General features: G+C 40.9%; 2 protein-coding genes across 12 annotated transcripts in view; one reads left to right on the forward strand and one right to left on the reverse strand.

Annotated features, from left to right (window-relative positions):
- The window catches only part of PTCD2 (pentatricopeptide repeat domain 2), a 115420-nt gene extending 103469 nt beyond the window's left edge, over positions 1 to 11951 (reverse strand). For 6 of the 10 annotated variants that reach the window (XR_009610978.3, XR_009610977.3, XR_009610976.3 and 3 more), the window contains exons 1-4: positions 11798 to 11950; positions 10721 to 10813; positions 7183 to 7312; positions 3065 to 3182 (exon numbers count right to left, since the gene is read on the reverse strand). Coding sequence is in view for 5 of the 10 variants with exons in the window: in XM_060635578.3 (XP_060491561.3) it covers positions 3065 to 3182; positions 7183 to 7312; positions 10721 to 10813; positions 11798 to 11909 (453 nt within the window). In the remaining 5 variants the exon portion in view is untranslated. Of the gene's footprint in view, positions 1 to 3064; positions 3183 to 7182; positions 7313 to 10720; positions 10814 to 11797 lie in introns of those variants that run through there. The other 4 variants (XM_060635577.3, XM_060635576.3, XM_078449140.2 and 1 more) reach the window with 4 other exon arrangements.
- Positions 11952 to 11985: 34 nt separating this feature from the next.
- The window catches only part of MRPS27 (mitochondrial ribosomal protein S27), an 87241-nt gene continuing 86442 nt past the window's right edge, over positions 11986 to 12784 (forward strand). The window contains exon 1 of one of the 2 annotated variants that reach the window (XM_078449126.1): positions 11986 to 12099. In XM_078449126.1, coding sequence (XP_078305252.1) covers positions 12027 to 12099 — 73 coding nt within the window. In that variant the 5' untranslated portion in view covers positions 11986 to 12026. The remainder of the gene's footprint in view (positions 12100 to 12784) is intronic. The other variant, XM_078449134.1, reaches the window with a different exon arrangement.

The following is a 12784-nucleotide window of genomic DNA, read 5'->3' on the forward strand; positions in this document are numbered from 1 at the left end:
GACATCTTCATTATACATGGCTCTCCTGTGCTTACAAAAAAAGAAACAAGTCAATTAACTTTGGTAAGGGGGTCCTGCAATGTGGGTAGCAGTATATTAATATGAAAAGGCCAGGGGCACCTGGGTGGCTCAATTGGTTAAGCGTTCAGATTTTGGCTCAGGTTATGATCTCACTGGTTCAAGCCCTGCATCGGGCTCTGTGCTGACAGCTCAGAGCCTGGAGCCTGCTTTGGATTCTGTGTCTCCCTCTCTCTGCCCCTCCCCTGCTCATGTTCTGTCTTTTTCTCTCTCTCTCAAAAATGAATAAATGTCAAAAAAATATGAAAAGGCAGGTATAAGTATGCATGAGGACTAAGCAAGAAGAGTCTTACAAAGCTGTGATGCTCTTTTGGCAAACGAATAATATTCACTTTTTGAAATAATTCACTAGAAGAGTGGTTCTCAACATTTTTTCCTCAACATTTTTAATATCACGATAATGTAACACATGCTATTCAAATATGCCATTAAATGCCTCCTTGCTCTAGTTTGTTCTTATTTTGAAAGCCCACTATGCAGACCCTGTTCTAGGGGCTGAAAATAAAGAAATAATAAACAAGACACATAACCCTGCCCTAACTCTAGTGGGGCTTATAATCTAGTAGAGCTTAAATTCTGGCATGGGAGACGATGAACAAGTAAAACCAGTGAAGAAGTAAAAATGTAATTTCAAGTTATCAATAAGGGCTACGAAGAGCAATGAAGCGGGAAAAAGGGATAGAGTAGATGATAGAAGGTCATCAGGGAAGACTTTCTGAGGAGACCTCAATGGAGTAAAGGAGGGCCTTGATGACGAGGGTGTAGACCATTCTAGTCTGAGACCATGGGTGTGGCAGTTCTTAGAATAAGAAAGCCCAAGAGTGGAGTGAGCAAGGGGGATGGCAGGTGATGAGACACTACAAGGGACCTCTAAGTCATGGTCAGGGGTCTGAGTTCTCCTCTGAGTATGATGGGAAGGCCCAGAGCAGCCCTGTCCACAGTGTGAGCCATATATGTGGTTCTACATTTTCAAGTAGCTTCATTAAAAAAAGTAGAAATACAGGAAGTCAGTTTTAATGATGTTATCTAAGCCACTAAATGCAAAATATAATTTCAACATGTAATCAAAAAAAATTAAGCACTTCTTCTTTTTTATATCAAGCATGTAAAATCCATCATGCATTCTACCCTTACAGCCCATGTAATTTCAACTAGCCACAGTCCAAGGGCTCCATAGATACATGCAGACAGTGGCTATGATACGGGCAGCACTACAGGGTTCAGGGTAGGGGACACAATAAGAGTGGAAACAGGATTAGGCTTTAATGTCACTGGACTCAAATTCAGTTTAATCTGCTACTCCAGGCAACTTGGTTGTATATGATTATTTCATGCATGGGTCTAAGTTTAAAACAAAAAAAACAAAAAAACAACTGAAGTTGCATATTCTTTTTGCTTTTTAATCATTAGACTCATGGCTGTCATTACAGTGAAATTTTCATTTTCTTTCATTTTCCTTTAATTACAACACATGATTACTGAAGTCAAACAATACAAAAACATATAAAGTAAAAAGTAAGAATTTCCCGTAATTCTACCCCCTAAAGATAAGCAGTAGGGATTTCATGTAGATTCTTGCAGATTTTTAATAGCTATATACTAAAATATAAATATGTATATTTTTCTTTTAGGAAAAATATAGGTTCAAACTAATCCTCACTGTTGTAAAACCCCCTTTTCTCTGGTTACTAATACAGTATGATCCTCTTTCTAAATAATGCGTGTCCTTAAAAGAGGGGAAAGTCAAGAGTTCACAGCTCTACCATGGAAAGAACACTTTAAGGGTGCCTGGGTGGCTCAGTCAGTTAAGTATCTGACTTAGGCTCAGGTCATGATCTCACAGCACGGAGCCTGGAGCCTGCTTCGGATTCTGTGTCTCCCTCTCTCTCTGCCCCTCCCCCGCTCGTTCTCTCTCTCCCTCTCTCTCTCTCTCTCTCTCAAAAAATAAACAAACATTAAAAAAAAAAAAAAAAAAGAAAGAACACTTTGTATGAAGAGTACAAGACAGAAACACAATTTAGTAGAGGGTTCCTAAAAATACAAAAGGGTCCCAGGTTGCCAGCCCTGGCCCCAAAATAAATGTTTCTGACCATGTATGAATTTACCATGTGTGTAAGTGCCAGTTTCCTCATCAGTAAAATGGATAGAATGATGGGGCGCCTGGGTGGCTCAGTCAGTTAAGCCTCCGACTTCAGCTCAGGTCACGATCTCACGGTCCGTGAGTTCGAGCCCCGTGTCGGGCTCTGGGCTGATGGCTCAGAGCCTGGAGCCTGCTTCCGATTCTGTGTCTCCCTCTCTCTCTCTGCCCCTCCCCCATTCATGCTCTGTCTCTGTCTCAAAAATAAATAAACGTTAAAAAAAAAAAATTAAAAAAAAATGGATAGAATGACAGTATCCACCTCACCACGGTCTGTGCGAAATAAATCAGGCAGGTATAGTGCTTAAGCACAGTGCTGAGGACACAGTATATGTTCAATAAATAATTACATAAATAATTATCATTATTTTTGTCTTTAAGAAAATCAGAAGATGTGAAGGTATTCTGAAAACCAGAAAAGCACTATACAAGGTGGCCATCAACAAGAAGTAAAAAATATAAAAAGAAAGAAGAATCACAGGTGGGTAACAGGAAAGGCAATCTTAAAATGGCTGCCTGTCTTAAACAATCCCCCGCTAAAAGCTTCTCTGAGAGGTTAGTCCCAGGTCACAACCAAGGAAGGTAGACCCCTTATAATTTGTCCATACATCTCTTCCACACCTGTCCTACACCTCTGTCTGAAAAGAGCAAGGCCTCTTCATAGCAATGGACTCCAAGGAAACCTTAAAATACAGGTAAGAGCTCATTCCTTCAGCTTAGGAACCTTGATCTGAAAAATCTAAGCCAGGAATAATGTAAGAGAGATGCCTTCCCTAACATCACTAAAAACACCAGATGCTCAGCACAAGGAAATCACACTGACAGGGACAGTAATCGGGAGACAATAACCTGGTCTTTGATGAGTTCCAATGCAGATTCCTCAAGATCCAACTCGTAGCACAACCTCATGAAAAGTGGTCCAAATTTATACTCTCCCAAAGTGACATTTCTGTTCTCTGTATGGTACCTGGTAATGAAAATGATTCAGTGAGTCAAATAGTGAGATGCAGGGAAAAGGACAGACCGACTGTGGCATGTACTCTGCTAAATGCTGGGAACACAATAAAGAACGAGGTACTCTCACAGTCCTGAGGGAGAAAAGTGCAGAAATGAGGACAGAGGAATTCTGGAGTGAAGTATGCCAGACATTTAAATAGAAAGAGTTTGTGAGAGGCCCACATAACCACATGAAATCAAAGAATGGAAAAATGTACATTGTAATTATCTTCTCAATATATCAACAAACTGCTAGGATGAGTGCTAGCAAAGGTCAGGGAACAACAGGGCTCTTGCACAGCAAACTCAAGAGAATGGCACTGTGTCTTTGTATGGACCCCATCTAGAGAGGAACGAATCAAAGGAGTGAAGTGATGCTCTGTCCTCCTCAAATGTGACTTCTCCATAGAGGATGACAGACAACCTACAGATGTACTTTACAATTTAGATCCATCGCTGTTTTCCTCTGCTCAGGAAAAGGCATATGTGATCTACCATCACCTAGCTAAACAAATTAAATGCTGTTTTGAAGTTTAGTTTTAGCAAAAAGCTAATTTCAGACAGTGACATCTTATACGTGCCTTGAGGTTTCTACAAGCAGTCAGTCCACCAGTTAGGATGCAGAACTAAAAATTGCTAGCATAAATTTACTTTCAATAACCAACTCTTTCTGTTTTAGACACCAAGAAGACAATCTGGTGACAAAATAAGTATCGCAAGATTACTTGTAAACCAGATTTTACTAAGACTCATTATGTGAATAAATCACACATACCACGGGGAATAGCTCTGACTTTAAAACCAGAACGCTTTTTAGCCTTCTGCCGAAATCACGGAGGACAGTCACAGTAACATCATGGATAGTGTATCCCAAACATACATAATGCCAAATAGAATGATGATATGTACTTTCAAAGATACACTTCATAGTCAAATTACAGAAATTATAAGATATATTCAGTGCTTCATTACAAGTTATGAATTAAATTATATCAGTTGTACACCTTAAATATACATGAGTTTTAGTTGTCAGTCATACCTCAATAATACTGGGGGGGAAAGAATTAGGTTATTTAAACGCAATATAGTACAGTGACTAAGGATTTTTAGATTCTGATTCCAAGCTGACAGTTTAAATCCCAGTTCTTTTAGTTACTAACTGTATAACCAGGAGCAAATAAGTTAACCACTCCATGCCTCAGTTTCTTCATCTGTAAATGGAGATAAAAGTTCAACTCAAAGACTTTTTGTAACGATTAATTAAGATGACATGCCTACTAGCACACGGAAAATCTGCCATATGTGTCAGGTCTTATAAAATATAAGGCATGCTGTGGAAAAGATCTTTAAAAATCAATACGTTCCAAAAACAGTGTCATGAAAAATTTATGCCAGATTAAAAATAAAATAATGCAAAACAAAAGTTTTCCCAATTTAGAGAACATATACACTAATAAAAGTGCTAGAAATTCACAAAGTATTACCTCTTCTTGACAAGAAATGTTCAAATCAGAGAATCTAAAATACCCCTAATAAACCACACACCGGCATGTGGTCAAGACTATGGGGGGGATTAAGTTGCTCCTCACTTTTGACTCTATGCATAAAGAGCTTATGTTCTAGCTCATTACTCTTCCTCCCCAGTAGTGGGGTGCCTGTGTCAGCAAGACAGAGAACAGGTTGGTTAGGCCACGGACCTGCCCATTTTCCCACTTTTCCATCTGTCCACCAGTAGAGGGAAGAGACAGCAACTGGGCAGAGTTATTAGCAATGATTTAGATTTGGGTAGTAAAAACTGACAATAAAACAAGCCAGAGGGTCTAATATGATTCATCTTTGTGAAACTGAGATAGTATTAGGATTCCTAATACCATGCAAATGTAAATTAGCATAACCCTTTTGGAAAATAATCTGGCATTTGTATCAACAAATTTTAAAATGTTCATATTCTCTGATCATCTCCAAAACAGAAACAGTATGTTTTATGCATAGGGTTGCTCATCACGGCATTATTCATACTGATGAAAATATCAAAAATCAGACATTCAACAAGAGGGGTACCTGACATACAATGGAATATTATAAAGTCATTAAAATAGACTAAGGTATATTAACAACTCCTAAGGTATATTAACAAAAAAATTATGCTATAATACTAAGTAGAAAACGCTATCATTATATATACGGTAATTATTAGAAAAGTATAAATAAACCCTATCAAAACCATACAATCTTTGCATGTAAAAAATTAGTGAGAAAATGGGGATGTCTGGTGGCTCAGTCAGCTAAGTATCCAGCCTCGACTCAGGTCATGATCTTGTGGTTTGTGGATTCGAGCCCTGCATCAGGCTCTGTGCTGACAGCTCAGAGTCTAGAGCCTACTTCAGATTCTGTCTCCCTTTCTCTCTGCCCCTCCCCCACTTATGCTCTGCCTGCCCCCCCCTCAAAAATAAACAGTGAAAAAAAGTTTAAAAAAAAAAATCAGTGACAAAATGTATCAAATATCAACAGTGGTTGATCCATCCGGAGGTGGAACTGTTGCTCCTCCCTGCTGAGTGTGGGTGTGCCAGGTAACTTGCCTTGACCAAGACAATGTGACAGAAGTGAAGCTGTGCCAGTTCCAGGCAGCTTTACAAGGCCTGCAGCTTCCACTTGTGCAGGGTGCTAGTGCAGCCAGGCTAGACTCATGAATGACGAGACACTCCAAGGAGAGAGGGGTCACGCGGACTCAGGCATCAGAAATACAAGTAAAGCCTCTTGGACCTTCCAGCTCAGACCAGCCAGCAGCTGACCATAGAGGAGCAAGTGACTTTAGCAGACACCAATACAGAACTAGCAGGCCTCAATTCCTGACCCACAGAAATAATAGATAATAGATAACAATAGATAACAGAAAAAAACAGTTATCATGTTCTGGTGTGCAACAAGAGACAACAGAAATAGCAGAATCTGTGATGTATTTCTTCTACTTTTTTGGTGTTTTTCAAACTTTCAATGGATTGTGTGTAATTTTATGTTTTTTCCTTTTAAAGATAACATTAATTTTTCATATTATAAAATTGATAATGCCCACTATAGACAAGTTTGAGACTAAAAAAATTACGTATTTAAACCAAAAAATATGTATAACTCCCAGAGAACCACAATTAACTTTTGGTACATACTCTTCCAGTATTCTTCATATGAACACACTTCTATTACTCTCTCTACATTATAAATGCAGGTCCACGTGTAGAAACCTATCTTTCAGGAATGGTTAAAAAAAAAAAAAAAGGCCATGAATTTAATTTTAGAAACAAAGCCTGTTGATTTCGGTTCATACACTTCCCGAGTAAGTGAAACCTTTGCTAGGTTTCCTAACAGCAGACTATGATTACACGGGAATTCCCCTGACGTGGGAAAATGACAATGGATCAGAGAAAGAGACATTCGCCTGGAGGAGACAGATGAGCAAGGAGTCTATGAAGTGGTCCAAGTGAGAGATGATGAGGCCTGAACTAAGATACTGGTAACGAGGACAGAGAGAGGAAGGCCAGAGATGAGAGATAACCAGGGAAGTGGAAGCAGTAGGATTTCTCATCCTGTCAGGGAGGAGAGCAAGTAAGGTTAGAGGAAAGAGGCTCCCAGTTATCCGTCCTGAGGGGTCAGTACGACAGAAAATAGTAAAAAGAAGCAATTTGTGTGAGTTGAATGTGAAGACCTAGGGGATATGTAAGTGGACTTCATCAGGCTGGTGATTTCTTAGGACATGAATTCTGGTTTTCTATCCTTAGTACCTGGCATATAGAAGGAATCCAGGAAGCGATTGCTAAGTGAACATAAACGTCTGGAGCTGGGGGCAGGCATGTGGACAAGAGATGTGAAAGTCATCAATGTATAGTTGCCAGCTGAATCCATGTTAAATGGATGAGATTCTTCAGGAAAAAGAAAGAAGAAACCAAACCTGGCAGAATTGTACAGAAATGCCTCACCTGTAAATGACATTTTTAGCCAGTTCCACATCATCCCGGGTATCACACAAATGAAGTAAGGTTTTCAACTCGTCCTTCAAGATGAGCTTATTCTGGGCCAATTTCTCTTTCATGTTTCTCAGGTAGGTTGCTGGAAGAAAGCATAGTGTGGTGGCCATCACTCAGGCTGACTGGGAATGTCAGGAGTCTCACCTCAGGGAGAAGGGGAAGCTGGATTCTGGCACACTGCAAAGAGGCACTGAGAGAGGCTCCCATCACTGACTAGTGTCCTTAAGAGCAGTATGACAGAAGGTCTATGAAGCAAACCATCTGTGCTACAGGAGCACAGGATGGGGGCCCACTCAAAACTTTCTAACATACAATCTTTGAGGGTAAGAACACAGGAATATGCAATTTTGACTACCTGGGTGATCCTTCTGCACACTAAAGTTTTAAGAACTATGTCCCAGAGGCTTGGTCCAAAAAACTATCGACAGGTGACCCATTAGAAAAAAAAAAAAAAAAAAAAATGCAACCAAGACATCTAAACCAACAATTGGCAGGGTATCTAGCAAGAAAACTGAAAGGAAAATGTGTACTGAAGATGGGTTTGCCCCAGTGGTTGATCTACACAATTTAGCAATATTTCAAGTCTCTAGCATTTGGTTCAACTCTACCTTTCATTTCTCTTGCTCTCCCTACTCAGTTATTAGACAGCATGACACAGTACTACATAATATACACAGGGTAAAAAAAAAAAAAACCCATCCTCTCAACAGCAGCAAACACTCTTGGTAACAGAATCATTTCAAAATGCTTATACTTATCTCTGTCCCGTCTTGTATCTGATCAACTGTGGAGACAGTCAAACACGAAAAGGAAACACTGCTTCTTGGCATTAGGAAGGGATCAGATTCTCAGCAGAATGTGGGGTGAGATGCAAGCCCAGCACTAAAGAAGCATCTGCTTTCTAGAAGGCAGAGCTGTTCTCAGTATCAGGAGCTGCCAAGAAAAGTCTACGGGTTTTGCTCCAAGGCCCAGAGCTTTGAAGGAAGGCTGCTTAAAGGAATGGCACAATATGTATTAAAACACAAGACTGGGAAGCTGAGGCAGACACTGTTCTCAATTTAAAGAAAAGAAGGCCCACCTGGTTTAAGTTAATACTGTGGACCATCCAATCTTTATTTGCAGAGCCAGGTCATGCTTAAAGGTTTCAGAGGTGGAGAGGCCCGGGCTATAAGCTAGACTCTGCTACTTGCATGCTATGGGGAGACCCTTGTCTGTTAGACTTGATTCCACGTGTAAAGTGAGAATCGTGAGAGCTACCTCATGGGGTATCCTGACATAACGTACGTTAAGCATTTAGCACAGGGCCTACTATATAGTAATTGCCAGTAAATCATTTTTTGTTCTCATTTTCATTCCATCACTTATTAGATTTAAGAGAATTTATACTATTAACTGTTTCTAAACAATTTCTAATGTAAATAATTCTAATGGGATGACTTACACTTTTCAATAGCCTTAAGAATCCAAAATTTCAACAGTATAATTTGCACTTGCAAACAAAAAATCAAGATTTAAGTGTTTGTGAGCAACACAAGGAAGGCTAAGGCAGGGTTCCCCTCCTGAAAGAACTTAATCTATTTGAAAAAACATGACACAGTTACGCAAAGCTATCTGAAAACAATGATTGAGGGGCACATGAGTGGCTCAGTCGGTTAAGCGTCCGACTTCTGCTCAGGTTATGATCTCACGGTTTGTGAGTTCAAGCCAGGCGTCAGGCTCTGTGCTGACAGCTCAGATCCTGGAGCCTGCTGTGGATTCTGTGTCTCCTTCTCTGCCCCTCCCCCTGCTCGCAATCTGTCTCTCTTGCTCAAAAATAATAAACATTAAATTTTTTTTTTTTTTTAAAACAATGACTGAGGGAGTGACAGGTGACCAACTATATAAATAGAAAGAAATCAGGGCGGCAGAAATAGACCAGGTTTGGCAGATGTGGAAAGGTACCAGAAGGGAAGTGGCTGGATAGGGCTGGAGAAACTCAGGAGAGGGGATTATTCTTGGTATAAGAATCAGCATGAATAATAGCATAGAACTGGGCACAGGGGAAAGTGGTGAGGGAAGAACTGTAATTACATTAACAGGAAATCATACTGGACTCCATAAAGGGTAAGGGACCCATTATGGAGGAGCTGGGAAGCTGGTGGCAGTGGGTGGGTGGCTGTGTGTGGGGGGAATGTACATAATATGGTGTAGGACAGAGGACCACTGTCGGTTCTTATAATGAAGAAATGTTAACAGGATTTTTATAAATATCAATCTGACCATGGAGTAGATTGGCACTCATTACATTAACTGCCTTTCAGAACATATGCTCAATTGTGACAGCTTTAGAAACACTACAATTGGATGTAACTAAAAAATGACATGAGGCCCTAACTGCCAACTTCACAAAGCTCCAAAAGTGATGAGTAAAAAGAAGACTGAAGTAAAATCCAGGCTGAGATAATCAGAAGTAAAATGTCCACTGGAGATTAACATATTCTCCCTCACTCTGAAGGCTTATCTACTCATTCCCTAGGTGGTATAATGTATATGAATAGAAAAGTGGTGAGGAAAAACTGATTTCTGGAGGGCTAGAAGCAGTGTTTATTACGTGCCCATAAACATTTGACAGTGAGAGGAAGGAGATCTGAGAAATTTAGTAGGAACAAACTAAACTGTTATTAACAAAGGGAAGTCTTGCTATGCTTATCAAGGAATTTAAAGTACTGGAAAAAATGTGGAGAGAGGGAATGAATTCAACAAGAGTTCTCAGATGCTGACAGGAATAAGAACTAGGATAGTAGTTTTCAGCTTTTTGTAATAAAAATTTTCAAACATACCCGAAAACAGAAAGAGAACAGTATAATGACCTCTCATGTGCTCATCACCTGGGTTCCAAAATGACCAATATTTTGCTAATTAAAAAAAAAAAAAAAATGTTTTACCCTATTGACTTTTTCGCAGAGTAGAAAAATATGAAAATGCATCCCACAAGATGGTTTTGTTTCACTGTGTTTCATTTGTGTATAGATATGTATGTGTACAGTGGGGATGCTATGCAAAATGTACTTTTTACTCAGAGGTGTATCAAAAAATGTTAAAGCCAGTCATCTTGAGCAGTTCTTCTCAGACCTTACTGTGCATATTAATAGTCTGGGCTTTAAGTTGGGCATCTCTATGAAACTCCCAGTTGCTGCTAATCCTTGACCCTTAGTTTAGGTGGCAGGGATCTGAGGGAACTCGTTCCAACACGAGTTTTAGTATTTCTCTGGGATCCTGGGAAAAGTGACAAGAGGAGAGCTGTAGGCTCTGTAGTAGCAGAAAGTGAGATGAAAAGTACGTTTAAGAGTAGACTAGGAAATCAAGAATAAACTATGTCAATCTCTTCTCGGACATAAGGTCATTAGAGGAGACCAAATGGATAAAGACAAAAAAAAAAAAAAAAAAAAAAACAAAAACAAAAACCTGAATGACATATCGATGAAAGAACCAACAAAATAGATCCAATTACCTTTAGTACCAGGAAGATGATTTGCAATAACCACCTTCTTATGCTGAAATTCTTTTAATTTCACAACATTATCTGTAAGTAGATATCTTTTAGCTACAAATAAAAGAAAACAGCAAAATCATTTTAATTCTTTTATAGTTAGCGAAGAACATGAATAGAGGTTGATTGTCTCTGGGGCGCCTGGTGGCTTAGTTAAGCCTCGGACTTCGACTCAGGTTATGATCTCACAGTTAGAGCCCCACATCGGGCTCACAGCTGTCAGTACAGAGCCTTCTTCGGATCCTCTCTCCCCCTCTCTCTCTGCCCTTCCCCTGCGTGTGCTCTCTCTCAAAAATAAATAAAACATTAAAAATATTTTTTTAAAAAAAGTGTTGTCTATTTATGAGAAGGCAGTCCAGAGAAGTGGTTACAGTAGGAATATATTGTCGCGCTGCCTGAGGGCAAATCCCTCCTCTACCAGATTCCTCTGACCTTGGGCTAATTACTTGGCCTTGCTGTTTCCATCTTTGTAAACCAAGAAAAGAATGGTAACTCTCTCACTGGGTGGTTTCAAGAGAAAAGGAATATACTTAATTAAAATGCAGAGTAATAGCTGACACTAGGTGCCAAATATTTTATTATCACTCACCAGCATAATGAAATTTAATCATTCCCGTAAAGCTATTAATGGACAATCTTACAAATGAAGAAACCTGCTCAAGGTCTTTTAGACTGTTAGCTCTCCAGTTGGGACACCAAACTCAGTCTAAGACCTCGACTCCCAAACTTTGCAGAACAGTACACCCAAGGGGGAGAGGGATTTCCAGACAACAGCGTCGCCCCATCTGAAGGACTACTATAGCCCCCAGGTCAAGACCCCAGCCTGGCTGTCCTCTGGTTCCCAGCAAAGGGGCTTCGACGACACCGAAGGGCCAGTGCTGCACACGCGCTCAACCAAAGGGCACGAGAGCGTAGGCTGCTCCAGGCCAGTGAGCGACTGAGGCGCTTTTATTTCCCCCAAAAACGATGCCTGCTAAGGTGTCAATCTCCCTTCTGTCCCATTCCTCCCCTCCTTCACGACCAGAAGCCCGCGGATACCTCCGAGAGGGCAGCAGCAGCATGTGGAGCCTGAGCCTCCCACCCCGGGAGACATGGAACTCTGCAGCGTAAACCGCAAAACGTGACTCGGACGCCGAACTGCGGCAGCCATGTTATCCTGGGCCGCAACAACTACGCGCGCCGGGGAAGGGGGCGGAGCATCAGCCTGTGACCCCACCCCTTCCTTTCCCTCAAGCCCTGGGCGTTCTTCCTCTTGGTATGCTCCAAGATGGCAGCCCCCATAGCGAGGCGCTGGTTTCTTCTGGCGCGGAGAGTGTCTCTGCCTCCAATCTCCCTGGCAGGTTTGTGGCTGCTTTCCTTTTGTGGGGTACTTCATTAGGCACCTGGACACTCTTCCTTAAGTAAAAGGAGCTGTGGGTTTTCATCAGGATAGGAAAGGCTTCTGGGTTCTAGTTGCTAGAGAAACCGTTTGGAGCGTTGGGTAGCACAGAAGGGGGAGGTAAGGCCCCCGACCTGTATGCTTGCCTAGAATAGTGCCTGCCAGCCCAAAAGCGCGAAGAGTAAAGGAAGTCATGGCATGAGGGCTCTTACCTGTGATTTGCAGGGTTTGTGTTAGGGTGGTCGTCTCTTCACTGACCATGAAGAGCCCAAATGTGCCCACCCCAGAGCTAGAACTTTTCCTCCCCGCTTGAGTGTTCTTGGAGGGGCGTCGAAAACCTCACCACCTCACACTTGACCAGACCTTTCGTTTCCACATGGGATGAGTATTTCAGTACTAATTTCGCATTACTTAATGATCTGGGGCACAACTTTTGAATGACATTTATATGCCACAGTTTTCCATGTGTAGAGACAATAGGCACTTCTGAAGTACCTTTGAGTTTTGAACAAGTCAGGGATTAGGGACATGATACCAGGCAGTTGAAAATTTGTGTTTAAGTTTTGACTCCTCCCTTACCCATCACAGTCCATTAACACTTTTTTATGTCTTATGTAATTTTATACTGTATTCTTAACAGTATGATT

The sequence above is a fragment of the Panthera onca genome, chromosome A1 (assembly GCF_046562875.1).
Source record: "Panthera onca isolate mPanOnc1 chromosome A1, mPanOnc1 haplotype 2, whole genome shotgun sequence".
Classification (NCBI taxonomy): domain Eukaryota; kingdom Metazoa; phylum Chordata; class Mammalia; order Carnivora; family Felidae; genus Panthera; species Panthera onca.